The sequence below is a fragment of the Chiloscyllium plagiosum genome, unplaced genomic scaffold (genome assembly GCF_037043375.1).
Source record: "Chiloscyllium plagiosum isolate Xiang-an unplaced genomic scaffold, Cpla_swu_hap1 HiC_scaffold_29, whole genome shotgun sequence".
Classification (NCBI taxonomy): domain Eukaryota; kingdom Metazoa; phylum Chordata; class Chondrichthyes; order Orectolobiformes; family Hemiscylliidae; genus Chiloscyllium; species Chiloscyllium plagiosum.
The window spans coordinates 82,780,677-82,804,213 of NW_028270167.1; the positions used below are offsets into that span (position 1 = coordinate 82,780,677).

At 40.6% G+C, this 23,537-nt stretch overlaps 1 gene segment (V, D, J or C); it reads right to left on the bottom strand.

The window, feature by feature from the left end:
- Positions 1 to 1,344: 1,344 nt before the first annotated feature.
- Positions 1,345 to 22,850, bottom strand: LOC122552123 (Ig heavy chain C region, membrane-bound form-like). The segment is given in 6 exon segments: positions 1,345 to 1,809; positions 1,949 to 2,076; positions 4,888 to 5,217; positions 5,675 to 5,983; positions 8,638 to 8,976; positions 22,832 to 22,850. Coding segments are annotated over 6 exon segments (1,134 nt in total).
- Between the last annotated feature and the right edge of the window lie 687 nt (positions 22,851 to 23,537).

The window sequence follows — 23,537 nt, forward strand, 5'->3', positions numbered from 1 at the left end:
AAAATGTTAGGATATCGGAGGAACAGCAAAGAGCTTCAAAGTTTGACAGAGGGATTGTGGGAAAGGACATGGAAAGCAGCAGGGTTTCCAGAACTTCTGATCTCTGGCTTCCCTGATCGAAATCAATCTGTGATTTATCATTTTTGAGGATTGTTATTCATTAATATCGGTGTGTCAGATAGATCTCAGTCTCAGGGAGGTGTGACGTGCTTCTTTGTTTAGTGATGAACTCAGGGGAAAATAACAACAGTAAGGGTGTGAAGCCAAAGCGGTGCAGGAGCAGAGGATCCCCCGTGTGTATGTGCACAAATCAGGGAATGACACATGGACATAAGAGCAAATAATCCCAACTTCATCAATAACGCTGTAGAGAACAAACACAAAGCAATTATGTTAAACTGAATTAAAACAGTCTCTTGTCTCACCTGGAATGTTGCATCTAGTTTCAGGTGCCACGTTTTTGAAAAAAAATGCGAAATTATGAGATTGGGTGCGTGACTAATTCACAACACTATTCCCGGGATGATACACCTCACCAACTCTGAGAAATTGGGACTGTTCTCCTCTGCTGATAGTTTCCTGACTCTGTGAACAGTTGCTGTGATTGGTTCTCAATTCCATCTTGCGTCATATAGATCCCCATGGCTGAATATTTCAAGTACTCATGAGCTCTGCCTTACCCGATCAACATCGACCTCTAATTTATTATTTTTGAGGGTTGCTGTTCAGTAATATCCCTGTATCAGATAGATCTCAGTCTCATTCCCTGGGATTTGACAGGTATGGTGTGTCAAGTAGATCCCAGGAATTGTACTCCATGAGATTTATGTGTGAGAAAAACTCCAGTTCTGAGAATCCGCCCTTGGATTGTGCACGTGTTGTGTCTGAATACCTGACTGAACGTTGACATTTTTGGCTGATGAATGTTTCGTTGGGCGCTTTAGGTGGCGAGTTATGCATTAGGGACCCAGGCTGTACTGAAATTGGGAGTACTTTTAGTTTAGACGGTGTAGAGTAAACTTTCAAACTCCGTTGTCTGCCTTTTTTCAGCTTCTGGTGGAGCAAAGCTCCTAATTTGTATCATTAGGTGACCCGAGGTCGTGATCCTTGGTGCATAAGAGGAAATGCTCTCTAATCATTCTGCCTCTGGAGTGTTCCATCAGGCATATCGTGTGAAAGGTGCATTTACATTAGTGGGCTGCATGGTAGCGCAGCATTAAACTAAATGACTGGATGAAACACAATCAAACAGAACAAGTGAGTGATTTGGCTGGGAAAGGAGTAGAATGTGGGAAAATGTATTATTCCTGACTGGCCTAGAAGAAAGAATTAAGCAAACTCAAGGTTAGTGCATATTCATTCAAATTTATTAACCATTTCAGAAAGCATTTTTATCCAAAAAGTTGATGTAAAAGCTAACAGAAGTGAATATAATGGCTGGATGCCACATTGAGACAAGAACACATGCGTTGTCAGGTGGGAATTTTCTGTACATCAGTAACAGTCACTAGAAAGGGAATACAACGGCTCATCAGAAAGGGTAGGCAACCATTCTGAGTCAGGAACAAATAAAAACAAAACAAATGGGCTTCAAACAACTGGGAAGCTCCACATTCTTCCAACCACAACCATCTCAAAGATATCATAGTAAAAAGGAAAATCCATCAATAATTGTCTCAGTTATACGCTGATAAACTGAAGTCATCTCACTGTTAGAGTCAGCAACAGGACAGACTGTAGATTGGGAAGTCGGAGGCCTTGATAAGCAGATCAGGAAAATCAAAGGGGTCCACAACTCATTCACTTAACCTGGAAAAGAGAGATAAAGCAATGACTCATTTGTTTATGTTCGGGGGCATTCAGATTTAATTTTTATTCAATGGCACACTTAGAGATTTCACAAAACATATTGGGCTGCTTGGCGTGAGAAAGATGTGATTGTTCTCACCTTCACTAGAGTGACGGCAGCGCTATAGAAAATACTCAGGAAGAACAAGGTGATGAACGTGGAAGCAGTTGTCCAGATGTTGCTGTTATCATCCTCATAGTCTTCAATCCAGGTGCGATCTATTGAATCTATGAATATAAAGCCGAGAGAACACATTTAGATTGTTTATTGATCCAGATCGATCTATCTGCATCCAAGTCATGTAATTAGAGACCATTACATCTTCAGAAAACAGTCAGGTATTTCTCAAATGTGACTCTTATCTGTATCTATTAGTGCATTATTGATTCTCAGCAAGAAATTACAAATACTAACTGCACATGTTCTTTCTTCATTGTCCATGTCAGAACATTTTAAATTAGTTTATTTCTTTATTTATTGAAGGATATTATTATTTGGCGAATGCTTATAACAAATGATTATTTTAATTATTTCATTATATTTTAAATATAGGCTGTGACATTTTAATTGAAAATTGTGGCCATCACTGATTAAAAGTTCAAATGTGATTCTCATCTTTATGTATTGGTGACCAATTGCTTGGCAAATCGTGAATATGTTACATCACAATCAGAGCATTGCTTCATATTTTTGTTGTAGGATCTGAATATTTAGGAATAAATTTTCGTGCGTGTGTCCCTTAATTTATTTGATCTACTGCTTGGTGTTTATGGTTTTCCTTTAATGTTTGTGCATGTGGTTATGAGTGTTTCTTACTTCACTCTTGCCCATGTTGGAGTCTGTGCATGAATAAACCTATTCGTGTGCTCATGTTTGTGTACATAAATTTTGGCCTTTTCACATTGTGTAAGCATTATCATGCAAATATGCCACTTCGTTGCTGCCTATGCTTATCTTGTAATGTCTTTGTGAGTGTTCACTTTTCATTAGTGCTATCTAAAATGTGTGTTTATGTGTCTATTTCACATCCTACCTGAACTAGATTATTTTCATGTTTGTGCTTAACAAATGTTAGCATGCAACGTCACGTTTTGATGATGATTATATTTATGTGATGATGTCTGCTTGTGTGGCAATCTTTCCTAAACTATATCCTAATAAGCTTGTTTGTGTTATTGTGTGTGGATGCTTGCTGATGGTTGTGTCCATTATCCTTGTTTAATAAATGCCCCACTGTTTGTTAATTTATGCACTTGTCTGCATGTGAGACTCTAAATTTGTGTGTATGTGTGACCGTGTATACATGCTGATCTATGTGGTTTAAAAATAAATAACTAAGCTGTCTCTGTCATCGTATGTTTGTGATTATGAAAATGGGAAAATAATGATATTAATGTTTATCTCTGTGCACTTATGTGCCTGTGTGAGTCAACATGTGGGAGGACATTTTTCAGATTTTGTATCTGTGTGTTCATGTGTGTGTTATGTCTGTACGCACTGTGCTGTATGAATGTATATGTATTCGTGTCCATTTGTGTGTTACCGTGTTTCTCATGGTTATGTGTGAGTACCCCTGCTCAGTTGTGCAAATGCTTTTCTTTTCGTGTATGTGAGTTTTTGTAAGAGCTTAGGTGAGTGCTCAAGTACCATTTGCATGTGTAGCTCTGTGCAAGTATACGTGTGTGACGTCTTATCTATATGCACATTTGAGTGTGCACAAAAATATGTGTCTTTAGGTGAGAGCCTGTATATGTGTCTTTACATGTGTCATTTGTGAGCATCTCTGTATCTGTGTGCGTTTCTGCTCTTATACCAGACTGCAATTTTTATTATTCTAATTTTATTGTTCTAATTTTAATGGATTGCCCACAATTAGATCTGACCTTGGTGTTGTAGGAAACATTTTCCATCATCGTGGAGAAATAAGCGTTTTATGAGCGACTCTTCTGTTGCAGTGATAGAATTTCTGTTTCTGAGACAAAAGGCCTGAGTTCAAATCCCCACTGTCCCAGAGATAACATTTCTGAATATGTTTATCATAAAATATCTACTTATGTTCTGTATGTGAAACAAAATAATATCAGGTGTTCGAATACAGAATTGATCCCATGTGCTCCAGGAAACTGAGACAAAACTATGGAATTCAAACTGGGACGATGCAAACACCAGTTTTGGATTATGGGAATCAATGTTAATCATTTGTTAACAGAGCCAAGCGTGTCTAACATGCTTCAAAGGTATTTTGTTGCATGGAAATGTTAAGTCTTCGGACAGTAAGCAAGAAGCTGACTGTTCCTGTTAGTAACTGGGTTACATTACAGAGGACATCTACCATGAAACCTCTGCGCAAGGAGCAAGAGCACAGACCATTCATCGTTCCCCTCTTCCCTTTGCTCCAGAATAACTTATCTGTCGATTCTCTTTGGTGTGAAAGTGAAGATACATTCTGTCAACGCATGCATTGGTGCAAGATCTCTGGCAGTTCCCCAGAAACAAAGGTTACATTCAAACTGCTCTGCACTCTTTACGATTGGTATGTTCCAATCAAAACTAATTTTAAAAGTCTCTTAAATTTACATTTCCAATTGGCACAATGTGGCAGTTTAAAACTGACGTGAATTTTGTCAGAATGTCCAATCGGGGGAATCAAGAACACCAAGTTCAAAACGCGTGCTCTACTCTTGACATAAAATGGACATTGTTAGATTTCATCACAAAGGGATTTAGGATGGATAAGGTACTTGGCGGAATCCTGCAATGAGTGAGCTTTACTCTGTCTCTGACCCAGGGTGTATCTGAGCAGGGAACATTAACTGCACAAGACACTCGTCCTAGACCTGTTAATAATCCACTTTAACTACACAGATGCAATGTAAGTCAGAGTGAGAAACGACTAATTCAGTATTTAACTCACAACTGGAGGAAAAAAAAAACTTTATTACTTTTGTTGAATTATTAAATGTAACTTTAAGATTTTTATTGACATGAATTAACAGTGTCCATCAGTGCAAGTGAAATGTTTACGAAACTCGGTTTACCGCTGGATTTATCGACTGTTCTGTTGATGATCTTCAATGGAATCGCTTCATGTCCCACCACACAGGAGTAAGAAGCACCGCTGGCCCACTCCTCCGCTGTAATGGATAACAGGCTGTAGATGAAGAAGGAAGTGTTGTCGCTCTCCGCCATCACCTCGGTGTTCTTGTAGTTACTGGGATTCACCGGCTTGTCATTGTTTGTCCACTTGACGAAGATCTCTCGGGGGGAGAAACCTCTCACTAAACAGGTGAGGGAGAGAAACCTCTGAGCGGAGATTTCTTCTGTTGGTGGCAGGAGGACCGACACTGATGGCTCCAGCGGATTAATCACTGCAGAATATTTGAGATAAATATTAATTAACTATAAAAATCCAGAATAAACAACGCAATTTCACTAAATATTAAAATACACCATTTTTAATTTGGGATTTATTCACTTTCGTTTTTTAAAGGAGCAGAATGGTATCCGTGATGTTCAGTAAAAGAAGTAAAGAGTTTAGTTTGAAAGTCGCCTCCATGTTTCCAGCCCACAACGAGGACATTCTGTCCATTTGTCATTGCTGATGGTGACATCACAACCCAGGCTTCTTCCCACCTTATCTGACTTAATCAGAATACAATATCCTTTGGTCAGTCTTCTTCTTAATCAGCTACTTAGCTATCCTGCCTTCAGATACATCATCAATGCTCCCAAAGGTGTTTGTTCATTTCCAATCAAAGCCTGCCATTGATGTAACTGGATCTGGATTACACATGGGATGCTTTGTGTTTTAATCTCACCGCTCACCTTTCTCCTTGTGGATGGAGTCTCTCATCGGAGTCGGTAGATTCTGATGGTACACCACACATTCAAAAGTAACACCACTCAGCCAGGCTTCAGTAGAAATGTCTAATTTGCTGATCACGCTGTCGGGATTCTGTCCAGGCTGCTCAGCAATCTCTGATTTCAGAGGCTTCTTTTCTTGTTTCCAGGTCACGTTGACTCCAGAAGGAAGATTGGACACAACGCAGGTTAACGTCACCGTCGCCTCCAGTAAGACTTGTTCTACTGGCTGTGGGAGGATTTTAACGGTGTTAGCGTGGCAATCGGTATCTTCTGTGAACAAAAATCAAAGTCAATGAAAAATGCCCCTTTATGATACAAACAGCCAATCTTCAGATTACCCCTTCACAGGGTGAAGACACCACCTTCAAAATGGCAACTCCAACTATTGCTGAAACGATGCTTACTATTGTTGATGCATTTTGATTTGTGAAAGCATTTGTGATTACCTATAACATACCCTGTGTAATTATTCTTAAAGAACACTGGCTTTGTAACAAGTGAAACCGTGAAAAAAGTAAAATCATCGAAGATACCATCATGTAACCCATGGAATTACCTTTCTTTCAGAGTTTGTCTCTCACTTAAGGCCATCTACTGATAGTAATCTGAATATAATGAGTTCATTTCCATGTTCATAACCCTTACTGCTGGTCACAACTGCCAAATCAAATCCCAAATTTTGGACAAATTGTAATAAATAATAATTATTTTCTTTGCAGAGTTCTAAAGTGTTATGGGAGCGGTGAACAGCCATGGAAATTCTGTTCATTATATTTAAAGTGATCGAAAAGACTTTGCGTTATTGGTGTGAGATCATTCTCTAATTTACGTCATTGTTCCTCGTGGGCTGAGTGTGGAGTAGATCTGAAAACAAGACACTGAGTACAGCATTGGATATCGGGAAGGACACCCACCCCCCCTTAAGTCTTTCCCTCCATTCAGTTAGTTCATGACTGGTCTGTACTTTCACTTTATTTACCCGCTGCATGTTTTAATTTCTTCATAGATCAGAGAGAAAAAAACAAGCAAAAGCATCTTAAATTAATCTACAAATGCAATGGAAATGTGCACTAGTTTCATCGACATCCATTTCTAACTGTGTAAACATCACCACCCCCAAACCAGGCTAAATCAGCCTGTCTCAAATTCTTAGTTCATTCATCCCTATTGTGGCATTACTACCAGAATATATTCTCCTGCCTCATCCACTAATTACAGAGAGCTCAGTGAGATCACGTTTATCCTATTCTGGATTAGTGGTGCTGGAAGAGCACAGCAGTTCAGGCAGCATCCAAGGAGCTTCGAAATTGACGTTTCGGGCAAAAGCCCTTCATCAGGAATAAAGGCAGTGAGCCTGAAGCGTGGAGAGATAAGCTAGAGGAGAGTGGGAGGGGGGCGGGGTGGGGGGGCGGGGGGCGTGGAGGATGCTACCTGAACTGCTGTGCTCTTCCACCACCACTGATCCAGAATCAGGTTTCCAGCATCTCCAGTCATTGTTTTTACCTCGTTGATTTTAACCCTACTGCGAATCCTCTTGCAAGGATACCTGCCTTAAAGACGTTTTCCTCCTCTCTCTATAAGAATCTCAGGGAGTCCCTCTCCCACTGCAACTCCCAAGTCATTTCCTCTGCCCTGAAGCTCACCCATTGTACTCTATGCTACTTTCTCCCCACCCCCACCCTCCTCTAGCTTATCTCTCCACGCTTCAGGCTCACTGCCTTTATTCCTGATGAAGGGCTTTCCAGAATCTGGTTTCCAGCATCTGCAGTCATTGTTTCTATCACGTTTATCCTAGTTAATCAAATATGATACCCACTTGGTCTGTGGCCTGATCCCATAAATGAAGGTAAAGAGCTCAGTACCAGATAAAAATCAGTGTCGTACAATGTCCAAAGCCAACAGGTCATTCCTGAGCAGGGAATGAAGCATTGAACGCATATTGATTTATTTTCAAGTAAGGGTCACTGCAAATTTTAACCATGTCATTTTGAGACCACAACATCATAAGATAGAGGATCAGAATAAGGTTGTTCAGCCAATCCAGAGTGTAGATCAGAGTGGCGCTGGAAAAGCACAGCAGGTCAGGCAGCATCTTAGGAGCAGGAAAATCAACGTTTCGGGCTAAAGCCTTTTTGCCTGAAACGTCGATTTTCCTGCTCCTCGGATGCTGCCTGACCTGCTGTGCTTTTCCAGCACCACTTTGATCTGCACTCTGGTTTCCAGCAGCTGCAGTCCTCACTTTTGCCTGTTTGGTCAATCCAGTCTGATCTGCCATTCAATCATGGGTGATATGTTTCTCAACTCCATTCTCCTGCCTTCTCCCCGGACTAAGCAAGAACCGATCTTTCTCTGTCTTGAATACACACAATGGCCTGGCCTCCACAGCCCTCTGCAGCAACAATTTCCACAGATTTATCACCCACTGGCTGAAGAAATTCCTCCCCATCTCAGTTCTAAACGGTGCCCCTTTGACCCTGAGACTGTCCCCTTGGGTCGTAATCTCGCCTACCAGTCAAAACATCTATTCCACGTTTACTCGTCCTCAGTCTCTCAGTATTTTCTATGTTTCAATCACATATCTCTCCAATATCCCCCCTCCACCCCCAAACTTATCCTTGAAGCCATTACCAGGCAAGGATTCAGCACTCTGAATTCCTCTCTCTGCATGGTCAGGCAACAAACTATTTAACACAGCACACTGTCTATATAACTATCATCAAAGAGAGGAAACATACTTTTCTGACTTGCCAAAATGTTGCATTATGAGCAATGCTAATGTAACACTCAAACTGAAATAAGAGACACATGGCATATTGGGAAATGAGAAGCTGTACCGTGCTGTTTACTACGCCTGATAAATTAGTGTGTTTGATTCACATCCGAGTTCAGAGTGATTTGTAGCTCTCTCAGTCTGTGTCTATTACCCTGGAGTGCGGTGATGTTTTTACTTTGAGTGTTCTCTCCATGAGTGACCTGGCAGGTATAGACCGCGCTGTTGTACCATTCACCATAAGGGACCATCAGCCGACTCGTCACCGAGAAGTTCCCGTTCGCCTCACACACGGGAGACGTGAAGAAGCCAGAATCCAAGGGTCGGCCATTTTTCAACCAACTCACGGCGATTGACTTCGGATGGAACTCGATGATTGAACAGACGACGGTTGCAAACTTGCTGCTTGCGATTTCTTCACTGGAGCTCACTGTTAGGAGAAGGGTTGGTGGGAGAGGACCTGTACCTTTAGGAAACACATCGTATACATTATCTGACGAATTTCATAACAAATACAATCAGTTCTCATATATCAAGGTTTCTTGTGGTTAATGGATACTAACCTTGATATTATAAAAATCATAATTGTGCAGAGTGCTGAAGAAGCTGGGATCCACACAGAAAGATCATTGGTGAATGTGAAGGACTAAAATTAGAGGACACAGCAAGGGAGTCAAGGAGGCATAGAAACAATAGGCCGGTTAAATCAGAAGGGAGATAGCAACGTTGGATGGTATTCGTTTTAATGAAAGAGTCTGATGAACAAGGCAGATGAATTACCGGCATAAATGAGGAAATGATGCCGTTGTTATCATGGAGACATATTTAGAGTGGGGCAGGAGTGGCTATTCAATATTTCAGGATTTAGTACCTTCAGGTGAGACAGGGAAAGATGGAAAAGGATGGGAGTGGGGTGTACGGTACAGAATGTTGCTTCTGTCGCAATTCTGACAGGAGTATTTTTAGCTGGAAAGAGAAATGACATCATGGATACCTCCTCGAATGAAGGCAAATGAACAGTACTTCAAAACCAAAATACAGTAAACATAACTACTGGGAGAGCACAATAAGACCTTACTATAGGTCCAAAAGACCAAGTGCAGATACATGGGCAAATTTCAGAGTAACGTAAATTAAATAGGGGAATGAGAAAAGCGGTTTTTAACTTCCTCAGTATAGGCTTGGATATTCATTTTGTCAAAAGTTTAGAGGGAGCATAATTCTGAAAATGTCCCCAGGAGAATATTTTAACAAAGTATGTGTTTAATACAGAGAATTTTAATCCAGACCTTGCAAGAAAGGGGTGAACCTGGACTTAACTTTAGGGAATGAAGTCGACCCAGTGGGTAAAACATTAATGGACAGTGCAGACAGTGATCATAAATCTGTTGGATTCCAGATTGTTCTGGAAAGAGATAGAAATTGGCCCAAAGTTCTGAAGGGGGAAGGACAATGTTAATAAGATCAGGTAATGATTGGACCAGAGTGGACTGGAACTTAGTGGTAAATCTAAATCATAGCAGTGTGACACATTTAAGAAAGAAATAGGAAAAGCACAGGGAGGACATTTCCCAGGAAGCCACTGTGTGGGACCAAGAATGTAGCGGGGTCTAGACATCAAACAGCCCATGAGAAGAGCAAAAGGGACCATGAGAAAATAATAGCAGTCAAAATAAAGGAAAATAATTTAAGACGACACAGGCTCGTTCATAAAAGAATAATATGGGAAACAGTAATGCCCATTAAGTATTATTATTGGAATGGAGCCAGAGGATTAGGTTGCGGTCGAAATGAATATGTTTTTTTATATTAGATTACTTACAGTGTGGAAACAGGCCCTTCGGCCCAACAAGTCCACACCGCACCGCCGAAGCGCAACCCACCCATACCCCTGCATTTACCCCTTACCTAACACTATGGGCAATTTAGCATGGCCAATTCACCTGACCTGCACATCTTTGGACTGTGGGAGGAAACCGGAGTACCCGGAGGAAACCCACGCAGATACGGGGAGAACGTGCAAACTCCACACAGTCAGTCGCCTGAGGCGGGAATTGAACCCGGGTCTCTGGCGCTGTGAGGCAGCAGTGCTAACCAGTGTTGTGTCAGTGTTCACTAGTCAGACGGACAATGTGGGGACAGAAATCATGGAGGAGTGTTGTGATGTACTTTCAGAATTAGGACAGATGTGATGCTCTGTGTTGTCTTGCTGGATGAAAAGGACAGATGAAATGTATACCAAGCTGTTGAGCGATGCAAAGGATAAAATAGTTGGTCACTGACAATAATTTAGAATTCCTGTCTGGTCCCAGCAGTTGTGCCAAGTGAGTGTAGATCAGTCAACATTGCACTGTTATGCAGGACGAAGGAAGGCATACACAATGAAAACACAGATCTGTCAATCTAGTCTAAGTGGTAGGGAAACTATTGAGAAGTGGGATTAGTCTTCATTTAGAAGATCAATCAACAATTTTCAGTACGGTTTTATTGAGAGGAAGTCATGTCTAACAGTTTGATGGTAGTTTTCAGAGAGATAACTCAATGTCCAGATGATAGCAATAATCAGAGCCAATGGGATCCGAGTTAATCTGACGGATTGGATTCAGAACTGGCTGAGTGGTGGGAGCAGGGGATAATGGTCATTGGGTGTCTGTGTGACTGGAAATCTATGTTTCGTGGTGTTCTGCAGGGATTGGTGTTAATTTCCTTGCTGTTTCTCTTATATACCAATGATTGAGACTAGAGTGTAGGAGGGTTAACCAGTAAATTCACTGATGAAAGGAAAATTATCATGTTGGTAAGTCATGAGCATAATAGCTTTAGATTGCAGGAGGATATACAAGGGTTGGTTATATGTGAAGAGAGGTTGCAAATGGAAACATTCTGGAAAAGTGTAAGATGATGTACTTCGGCAGAAGAAACTGCGAGGTATTACGTTTTAAATGATGGAACCCGGGAAAGGACTGAGGATCTTTGGTGTACGTATCCACCGATCCCCTATAGTACTGTGTCGTCTGGATAAAGAGGCTAAGAAGGTAGGGAGGATATTTGCTTTTATTAGCCGAGACATTGACAATGAGGAGTAGGGAGATGATACTGGAACTTAGTAAAACACTGTTTCGGCCATACGTTGTGTGCATGTTATCGAAGGATCTACAGTGTTATACGTTGGGTGCTCTTTGCTGTCCTGGTGATTTGTGCTGTTTCAGTGACAACGTTTACAAGAAAATCTAAGGTAGGGATAATGTACAGTGCTGGGTCCTCTACTTTTTGTCATTTACATAAATGATTTGGATGTGAGCATAAGAGGTTCAGTTAGTAAGCTTGCAGATGATACCAAAATTGGAGGTGTAGTGGACAGCGAAGAGGGTTACCTCAGATTACAACAGGATCTTGACTAGATGTGCTAATAGGCTGCGAAATGGATGATGGAGTTTAATTCAGATAAATGTGAGGTGCTGCATTTTGGGAAAGCAAACCTTAGCAGGATTTATACACTCCTGGGGAGTGTTGCTGAACAAAGAGACCTTGGAGTGCAGGTTAATAGCTCCTTGAAAGTGGAGTTGCAGGTAGATAGGATAGTGAAGAAGGCATTGGGTATGCTTTCCTTTACTGATCAGAGTATTGAGTACAGGAGTTGGGAGGTCATGTTGCGGCTGTACAGGACATTGGTTAGGCCAATGTTGGAATATTGCGTGCAATTCTGGTCTCCTTCCTATCGGAAAGATGTAGTGAAACTTGAAAGGGTTCAGAAAAGATTGACAAGGATGTTGGCAGGGTTGGAGGATTTGAGCTACAGGGAGAGGCTGAACAGGCGGTGCTGTTTTCACTGGAGCATTGGAGAGTGAGGGGTGACCTTATAGAGGTTTACAAAATTATGAGGGGCATGGATAGAGTAAATAGGCAAAGTCTTTTCCCTGGGGTGGTGGAGTCCAGAACTAGAGGGCATAGGTATAAGGTAAGAGGGGAAAGATAGAAAAGAGACCTATGGGGCAACTTTTTCACACAGAGGGTGGTACGCGTATGGAATGAGCTGCCAGAGGAATTGATGGAGGCTTGTACAATTGCAACATTTAAGAGGCATTTGGATGGGTATATGAATAGGAAGGGTTTGGAGGGATATGGGCCGGGTGCTGGCAGGTGAGACTAGATTGTGTTGGGATATTCAGTTGGCATGGACGGGTTGGACTGAAGGGTCTGTTTCCATGCTGTACATCTCTATGACTCTATGAATGTGATTACACTGAAGGCAGCATTGATGAGATTTGCCAGGATTTTGCCTGGATTGGTTTAGTTATGAAACTAGATTAGATAGACGGGGGGTTTTCCTTGGAACAGAGGAGAATTAGGGAGAAGATTATCATGATATCTGGAATTATTTTAGGCATATTCAGGGTAAACTGGACGAAACCATTCCCCTTGATGGAGAGATCAATGCCTCAGGAGCACAGGATTAAGGTAAGGCCAGGAGGTTTACAGTGGATCTCGGGGGAAACAAAATCAAACAGAAGGTGATGTGAGTCTGGAGCTCAGTGCCTACAAGTCATGTAGAGACTAAGCCCCTCATAATATGTATGAAGTATTTAGACGCATACTTGCAAAGGCAAGTCACAGAAGGCAATGGATCAAGTGCTGGCACAATGAGATTGGAATAGGTGGCTATTATTGATAGGTGTGGACTGGACGGACCAAAGGGCCTTTTTCCTGTGCTGATTCTGTGAAAACTGTTATAAATAATGCCTTATTCATGTAAATCCACAGATGCTCTGTTTATCTCAGTTCCCACAACACTTACCAACACATGGCATTTCTTTGCTCTTGTGTGACCCGCTGTGTTGAACCTCACAGTAGATTTCACTGGGGCAATCTACCGCTGACCCAGGCAGGGTTAACTGGCTGCTCAGGGTGTAGGTTCCCTTCTTGTTTCTCACTGATGGGTAAGTCTTCAATCCAGTCGTGATCAGCTCCCCACCTTTCTTCCAGGTTACCTTGGTGACGTCAGGGGAATAGTCCATCGCCAAACAACCAAAGATTACAGAACCGGTGTTGTGCTCCTGACAGGAGGAGACCAGGCCATAAAGCGTGGGGGGAGACGGTGTCTCAACAATAGAATGACCAATTGAGCATGTTAGTTTCTGTTAATTTGACCTTATCAAATGTATCCTCATCTGTAAACGTTTGCCAGTATGCACCCGCTGAAGTTTACAGCATAACTGGAGTTTATTTTTGTTTCCTACCAATTGCTGGCCCTCTACCTTGACCATTACCATAATTAAGGAAGAAGAACATCCTGATCCCACACCTGCATCTGTTTGAAGATCTCACCAACTGACACTTTCAGTGGATTGCAAGTGAAGAGCAGAGAGATTTCAGTAAATACAAACCAATGATATGCAGATTCATCGAAATTCTACAGTGTGTGCAAACAGGCCATTTGGCCCAAGTCCACACCCACCCTCTGAAAAGTAACGCATCCAGACCCACTCCCCTACCTTATTACTCTACATTTAACCCTAACTAATGCACCTAACCTCCCAATTCCTGAACACAACATGGCCAATTCACCAGTCTGCACATCTTTGGACTGTGGGAGGAAACCCATACAGACACGGGGAGAAAGTGCAAATTCCACACAGACAGTCACGCGAAGTTGGAATCGAACCCGAATCTCTAGCACTGTGAGGCAGCAATGCTAACCACGGAATCAGCGTGCTGCCCCACTAGGGCACAGTGCTGCTAGACATCAAAAATAAAACAGATATTGCTGGAAATACCCAACGGAGAGAAATCAGAGTGAATCAGGTCCAGTGAGCCTTCCTCACTTATCAATGCAAGGTAGAATGTTCTCTCTGGGAGAGAGGTCACTGCAGCAGCAGCACAGGCAGGAGCTGAGCACTGGGACTAGGAGGATGGCTGTCACAGCTGACCTCATGCCAATTGTCTGAAAGTTGAAACTTCTAATTTATAATTACCTGAATTTCGAGGCCTCTGAAAAATGGAGGACCATTAAGGTTCAGAGACTTTGGAGTGTTACACCTGAGTATTTACGTAAATATGATTTGAGAAATGAACAAGTACTCTTTAACTTTAATAACTATCAAACTGATACGCAGTTCACCATCAAACCTCATCTCTCAGACTAACCACTGCACTTACCCTCTGTCTAGACCTAAATTTCCATTCACATTGACAAACCCTACCCTATCACATACCCATTCATACCCAGAACACACAACCATATCACAAGAAACACATCCAAGGCAATCCATATTGGTAGTGCAGCTGAGCAGAGAGATCTCAGTGTCCATGTACATAGATCCCTAAATGTTGCCAGCCAATTTGATAGGGTTGTTAACAAGGCATACTTTGTGTTGGCTTTCATCGATAGAGGGACTGAGTTTCAGAACCATGAGGTTAGGCTGCAGCTGTACAAAACTCTGGTGTGGCCGCACTTGGAGTATTGTGTACTGTTCTAGTCACCACATTCTCGGGAGAATGTGGAAGCTTTGGAAGAGTTCACAGGAGGTTTACCAGGATGTTGCTTGGTATGGCGGGAAGGTTTTAGGAGGAAAGGACGAGGGTCTTGAGGCTGTTCTTTTTGAGAGAAGACGGTTCAGAGGTGACTTAATTGAGACATAAAAGATAAACAGAGGGTGATGGCTAGCAGGAGGAGACATAGCTTTACATTGAGGGCTGATAGATAGATAGAGGACAGATGTCACAGGTTGTTTCTTTACTCAGGAACACACTGCCTGCAACAATAGGACACTCACCAACTTTAAGGGCATTTAAAAGGTTGTTGGATAAACATATGGATGAAAATGGAATAGTGCAGGATAGACAGGCTTCAGATTGGTTCCACAGGTCGGTGCAACAATCGAGGTTTGAAGGGCCTGTACTGCACTGTAATGTTCTATGTTCTATATTCCAGATCGACATATAATCTTAATTCTTTTCACTCATTTCACTCCTGCCAACCTGCACCTGGTCCATGATGAATCTGGTCCTGACTGGGACCTGGCACCGTAATTTGCACAACCTCTGACCTCACATGTTACCCAAGTCAACCTATGCACATTGTGCTCCCTTCGCATCGGTGCTTTACCACCTGCCATTTTCCAGACTCCGAGCTTTGCATTTTGACATCACGTCCACCTGTCACTTCATTACAGTGACCTTCCAACCCCGCAACAACCTGGCATCCTGCCCACCTCTACACTAACCAGCCTGGCACTCTTCCCACCTCTCCACAAACCAACCTGGCAAAGACAGACCTCCTGCCTTTCAGCTCAAACTACCCCTCACCGACCAAGCACAATTTGACCAAATAAACCTGTGACGATTACAATTTACCTTGATGCCACCTTGCCAGACAGAGTGCATGCAGGCTTACCCAGCAGCCAGCCAACACCTCACAGCCTACCAGGCCAAACTCTCCCACATGCCCAATCTAGCCCCTCACTTGCTCACCACCTTCCAACTTTGAGCCTACTCCACCATAAAGTCAGTGACTCATAAAGTCGTACAGCACAGAAACAGTTCCTTTGGTCCAGCTCATCCATGCTGACCAGAGTTCCCAGATTAAACTAATGCCACTTGCCTGCCTTTGGCTCATATCCATCCAGACCTATCCAGTTCCTGGAGCTGTTCAAATGGCTTCCAAATGTTGGACCTATCTCTGCATTTACCACTTCCTCTGGCAGTTCATTCCAATGTTTTGGACAGTTACAACATGAAGCCCTAACTCCTGCATTCATTGCTCTGACCAATGAAGGTACATTTGCCAAACACCTTCAACACACGAGCTACTTGAGACAACGCTTTCAAGAATCTATGAGTCTGAACCTCAGGGCCCTGTGTTCAACATCACTACCCAGTGCCCTACCATTAACTCTGTAAGTTGTGACCTGATTTATCTTCTCAAAAAGCAACATTTCGTATTCATTTAAATTAAACGCAATCTGCCACTCCTCAGCCCATTGGCCCAGCTGATCAAGATCTCATTGTACGTTTAGATAACTTTCACTGCCAATTATACTATCAATGTTGGCGTTACGTGCAAACTTACAAACCATGCCCCATTCAATGTTTTCATGGCTTTCAGCCAATATTATACCCTGCCTGCCTTTCTCCCACATATCCGTAGCATTTTCTTTTAAGGATTGAAGGAATCTATCTCCTTCTTGAAATCATTTAATGTTTTGTCCTTAATCAATTTCTGTGGTGGAGAATTCCAAAGGTTCACCATTCTTTTGCTGGACAGTAAACAATCAGGATCAATGTTACAGGTGTGTTGGGAAGACTGGTGAGCAGCAAAATTAATGATGATCCCATGAATGGAATAGCCTTCTAGAGGCGCCGAGGGGCCTTCTTCAGCTTCTAATTTGAATGCTGACATGTCCCTTCGGCAGCATGTTCCAAAACTGTGATCCTTGAGGATAAGGGCGCACATGCATGTAAATGTTTCACCTGAGAGCTTTCCTCCAAATTAGACTTCAACTTGACTCTCAACTATTTCCCTGCCCCTTTCCTCTTCCTCAATCACAGCCATGGGACTCACTTCTAACAGTGCTGTGAATGTGCTAATACCACACAAACTTCAGCAATTCAAATACGCTGATGACAACTGGTTTCTCAAGGCGATATAAAACGTCTGACACTTCCACACCTGTCTAGAGATGCAAACAACCACTGGAAGAATTGAAAATTATTTGAGGTACTTGTGTGTCTACACAAGATGACATGGTTTCCTTCTGGGTGATTTGAATGTGTTTTCACTGAATGAACAGAGCTATTTCTTAATCATATAATGGGAATGAAGCTTCCCTCATTTTTAGCAAGGCCATCACACATTATATTTCTTTATTCTAGGGAAGTATAGGGCTAAATTAATGGAATATGATGATTGGGATGCTTCAATTGGAAATTGTCAGAGATTTAAAGCTTACTTTCATGAGCAATTAATTCCAGCCTCATTGTGTCACTTTAAATACTCACAGAAATGTGTTTCAGAAATGGTGTCTCCCTTTGTTATGGGCAGTCGAATCATTAAATCTGGGATAGTTTTTGCTTGTTAATCAAAGGCATTAAAGAGTTTTAGCCAAAGGGAGACCTGTGGATTTGGCTCACAGATGCACCATGATCTAAGTAAGTGGTGGAACAGCTCAAGGGGCTGAGTGCGCTCCTCTTGCTCCTACCTTCCTATCATTGTGTCATTCATTAAGCTAGCACTGGCGGTGAACACTTTTTATTAAAATATTTCAACAAATTAACTGTTTCACACATGCTTTAAAAAAAACCTTCAGTTGATTATTTGGAACGGGATCATTGACATTCTCTATTTGAGTGATCAAAATAACTTTCACCCAATTACAACAGCCCCTGCGCTCTGGAGTGTGTTGTTACTTCATGATAGTTTCTTGTGAAATTACAGCTCGAGATCAGGGCGCTCAAATTCAATGATTCTCTGATATTTAATATCTCTGAACATTCGCAATTTGTTCAAATGCATCTTCTCTCTGAAGAACGTGTTTCATCGAACAGAACTTTTTTCAATGAAACAACAAACTTTAAATGCTAGAAAACCAACATAGAGACAGAAATTTCTGAAGAAACTCAGCAGGTCTGGCAGCTCCTGTGGAGAGAAAGCAAGGTTAACCTTTCACTTCCAGAGACCCCCCTCTTCAGCAAATTGCTTTCATGTGTTTGGCACAAGAGGTCACACCTGCTGAGTTAGACAGCGATTATGTTGGCTTGACTCCTGTTGGAAAAAGGATTCTTAGCAGAGGTACTGGATGGTCTGAGATAGCAATTGAAGACCAATTGAAAAGCTATCACCATCTGCTGCAAGTGTTGGATTCAGTGGAACCCCCACCGTACTGAACAATCAAATTCAGCTACAGCACTGGTTTAATATAAAGTAAAACAGCCTAAGCATAATCTCATCAAATATGCTTCGAAACTGATTCATTCTGGTTTAGTTATAAATGATATTGTTAGAACAGTAAGTAAAAAGCTGGGATTTCTTTGAGCACTTACTCCATTAACCCCATCTAGCGATACCCAAAAGCTTGTGAACAAATCTTGATCTGGAAAAAGCTGCTAACCGCCAAAATTCTGTTTAATATCTAAGAGACACAAGTCAGGACAGCGAATTGAGTAGAATTCACTGGCCTCTGTGAGTGGAATTCCAACAAGCACCCAAACATGTCAATCTGCTTTCTTGCACTGAAGTAACCTGATAAGAGATGGTGTTACATACCTCTCTAACAGGTTGTAAGTGAACACAGGCCACCTGGCACAGAATCAGGGACCCTAATACAAATCACAACAGACCTGAACACAATGAGCTCGACACTATCACGGAGAACACAGCCCACCTGTTTGACAGTGCATAAACCATGTTAGTTATTAACACCTTCCAACAACCAGAGACTGTTCCAGAATGTTTGTACAATAAAAGTAACATTTCAACAAATATCCAATAATACTTTGACAGCAGCTCAGATTTGTTCAAATTCTATGGGAACTGCAGAGGAATAAAACTAGGAATTGCATTGCCATCTATTCACTGTCACTGGATTTCAACCTAGATCTCCCTTCCTCTTAGCCCTGTGAATGTTGCTGCACCAGATGATCTTAGTCTGAAATAGATTTAAATGTTTTGAAGTGTATTATGACCGTTGCCAGTGACATTAAAAGCTGATGATAGGTTTTCAAATAATAGGATGCAAAATAATTTCTGCTTCTACATTGTGCCACTAAACATGTCCCGGATAACTGAGGCACAAAGAAAATATGTAGCACATCTCCCTCTGCCTCGCTCAATCAAATATCCCTTGTTGCCAACAACCAATTTCAAAACTCTTATAATCTGCCTTTTGTTCCTGAAACGTTCGTTCTGATTGCTACAACTTAGTCAGGGCTCTCAATTCTGAAGCACCTAATCGAATATTGCATTTCTGATAAAAGTGGTTTTGAAGTGCAAGATAAAATTGAACTGTCTGAGATACAGGTATCCGAACTGGACAATTTACAAATGGTCAGCACAAGTTGTCAAGTTAGTCGGAGATAGCACTGAAACAAACTGTACAACAGCCTTGATCCTAGCAAATACATCTGCTCAATTCCTCACATCAAGTATTTACTGTAATTGAACATTCATCAGAGGAACTAACCAGAGGATTAATGTGAACAAGAATGTGTTCACAATGAACATTGATAACCAATGAGTTTAAACTTAATAAGTCATTGTAATTAACAAAATTATTGAGGTGGGATATATCGCCAATTAAAGCACAGCCCCGGAGGAAATGGATTATTCTCTAAATTATTTTTTACATAATCTTAAAACATTTATTGAACTGTGGAGATTTCGCATGCACTGCATAAAGCTAAAACAGCATTCAGTGTGGAAATGCATTTCTATTGAGGAAATTAGTGCAAGTTCATTTTCTTGTTAGCTGCTTTTAATGTATGAAAATGTTTAAAAAAAAGGTATGAATTGAAAACATGCTTCTGTCTGGAGCTGCCCGCTTTAACGGATGTCTAAGTAAATGTGGGCAGTTTCGTGGAGAGCACTGTTGTCTCACAGATCCAGGAACCCGGGCTCGGTTCCAGCCTCGGGCGACTGTTTGTGTGGAGTTTTCACATTCTCCCCTGTGTCTGTGTGGGTTTCCTCCCACAATCTAAAGATGTGCACGTCAGGTGAAGTGGTCATGTTATATTGTCCATAATGTTAGGTGCATCAGTCACCTAATGGGTCTGAGTAGGTTACTCTTCAGAGGATCGGTGTGGACTTGCTGGGCCAAATGGCCCGATACATACTGCAGGAAATCTAATCTAAATGATTGTCACACTTAACTAATGTGAGCAGATTCCTTCCGATAGCTACATTGCAATAATCGGTCAAGTATATTAATTAAAATAAATATTACTCTATTTTCAGTGTTTGAACAAACAATGTGCTCTGACTGATTTGAAATTTGGTCTTGGCCACATAATTCACAATAGCAGTTGTTTCCAAAAGAATGACTCTTCAGTTGATAATTTGTTGTAAAATGTAACTATTTATTTAAACGCACTGATTGGGAACACCTAAAGCACTGTGCAGATTAAATAATTCAGTTAATGTTTTATTTTTATCCTGCAAATTCAGTTTAATCAGGGACATAACAATTAATTAACTCAAGTTACTTGTGAAACAATTCAAAGCAGTGAAACTGATCTGTTCTTCATAGAATTGAGCAGAATTTCCAAATGGTCTTTGCCAATGATCTTTTCCAGCCTGAAAAATATGTATGTAGTGTCCAGCGGAATTGAAAGGTGTTTCCTGATCAATAATAACACTGTCATGGCATTTTTGCTCAAGAGCAAGAACTAATAGAACATTAGACTTTTGAAATTCTATTTATATTTCTCTATGGCTTGTAATCTGTTTAAAGACAGACTTTGTAAATGAACTAGACAGTTTAGTTCAGAATTTGGATTGTAAAGCATGGATTAGATTAAGCCTTAATTACTACTTCTAAGTAAAAATGGCGCCCGAAGGTATCGATTTTCCCTTCATTTCCAAAACCTTTGCGATTTGCCTTTCACTTAATATTAGGCTTTATGAAATTTCAACTGGCATGCTGATTGCATGGAATGAGGAACCCTGGAGCAGTTCACTGTCACCAACCATATAAACAGGGCAAAAACAATGTAGAAACCAGAAACTGTTTCCCAAATATAACTAATTTAATATTACCCAAGCACACTCCCTCCTCAACAGAGCAAAGATCACCAAATCACAACACGGTGTGTTTGCAGCAGAACTCGCTCTGCAAACATTTCCAACAGAACCAAGAACATGGTGTAACCTCACCAAAAAACAGAAATTGAAATCTAACAAAACTACTCAGAATCAAGCAAACTAATGATTAACTTGAACAGTCATAACAAGAAATAACAAGTCAAAACAGTAGCCTGTCTGTGAGGGGACTTAACACTTAAAGCTGTAACGTTTCCAGCAACAGTTCAATTTATTTCAAACCTGTACACCCTTCCTGATCATGACAATCTTGTGCAGCGCACAGTAGAGCGGTTGAAGGCATATATTGATTAATCACTTCAAGGTCAAAACAAAATTATTTGAATGGACAAATATTACCACATTATAATTTTAAGTTAGTTTCAATTACGTAATCTGATCAATTCTGCAGTTTCAGATTTTAGTCCCAAATTTTATTTTGAATGAGGCTACTCAAAACAAAATTCATTTAGTTTACATGAGAACTCAGATTTTTTTTTTAAAAGTCAGTGCATTAAAAACTCGTTTCTTTTTCATTTTTCACACTTTCGTGTTTCTGACTTAAGTTGGTTTTCAGACAGTTACAAACGGATGTAATGTTTTCAATCAAGCAGAGAAAAATATGTCATGAGTTTAACAAATCCAGAAATGATTCATGAAAAACAAAGAACTTCACAAATATTGGTAATGAAAAGTAATCCAGAGAGAAAATTTCCTCACCAGAAAGAAAACACCAATTACAGAAAGCATGAAAACGCAGATCAAGTCCACAAACTGAATAAGAATCCAATCAACTCAATTCAACAGAATCAAGGAAAATAAAATCAGAATCCAATCAACTCAAAACAACAGATTTAAATGAATGATAATCAGAATCCAAGCAATTCAAATCAACAGAATAAAATAAATCAATTTCAAAAGCCAATCAACGCAATTCAACAAAACCAAGTAAAAACAAAGTCAGAATCCAATCAACTCACTTCAACAGAATCAAGTAAAACAAACTCAGAATCTAATAAAAACAGAATGAAATATAGCACAGCAGGAAAATTTTCTGACAGTTTCTAACCTGCTTGCCATCAACAAAATTAACAAAATAAATGAGAAAATATAATCATAGTAAGATCATTATGTATACGGGGAATATATTCAAGAAATGAATAATTATATTTTAACATATTTTAATCATGTTTGGTAATATTTCAAATATCTTTAAATTCTTAGCATTTGTTGCTGATAATAAAACTCACAGTCAGGGTGTCACTGACATTAAACATTATTTATACCTGACTGATTAAGAGACATTGGGTGCTTCAAGTAACCCAGCCACACAGCATGCCCATCTGATCCAAAAAAAGAGATACACCGAGCAACTGACTCCATCATCACCATTGTAACTATTTGCTGAGCCTTCACTGGTCTATAAATCAGTCTGAACAAAAATCAATCCGAACTAAACCAAACTCAGCACAGAATCTGAGTTTCATTTAATTCAGAAATTAGTCACATGAATAGAATGTTTTTTTAAAAAGTCACTAAGAAAGTTCAAAGTTCTTACCTGAAGTCACTGTCACCATGGTCCCTTGGCCCCAGTCAGCAAGATAGTCACACAGTGTTACATTCTCTGGTCTGGGTCACACAATAACTAGCTCTGCATAAAACAAATCAAAAATCTACCATTATTGTAAAATTTCAGAACCACAGGCAAAATAACGTCACGATTAATCTTCATCACATAATTGCGCTAGTGAATTCTGATCATTCTTGATTAATGTTAATACTGTTTTATACTTCACAGAGTAACACATGAGCTGATTCTCAAAATCCCCAACTGGTGTATCGATAATTGCCCAACACTTTTACAAATTAAATAGTGATACTGGCATAAAACCCCACAGAACTAATACTGCACTGCAAGTTAAGACGGTTTGTAGAAGTAATCGCTGACTAGTTTCAAACAATGGAGGCTGAATAGGTTTTTGTATTGGTCATAATTGCAGTGTCACCCCAGCTATATCACTGTGAGACACGTTGTGTCAAATACTATGACAGACTGTAAACTGTAAGATGCAGATAATTTCATCACTCCCTGATAAGCAGTGATTCAGACTCCTCTAAAAATGATTCAGTGCATTATTTCAGCTTTTACTATTCACTGTATTTTGAAAGCTTGGAATATTTTTACAGGTCTGGTCTGCATTTAACTTGGCAATCAACACAAAGAAGGGAGAAAAAAAAATTACACATTTTTACAAACTAACACT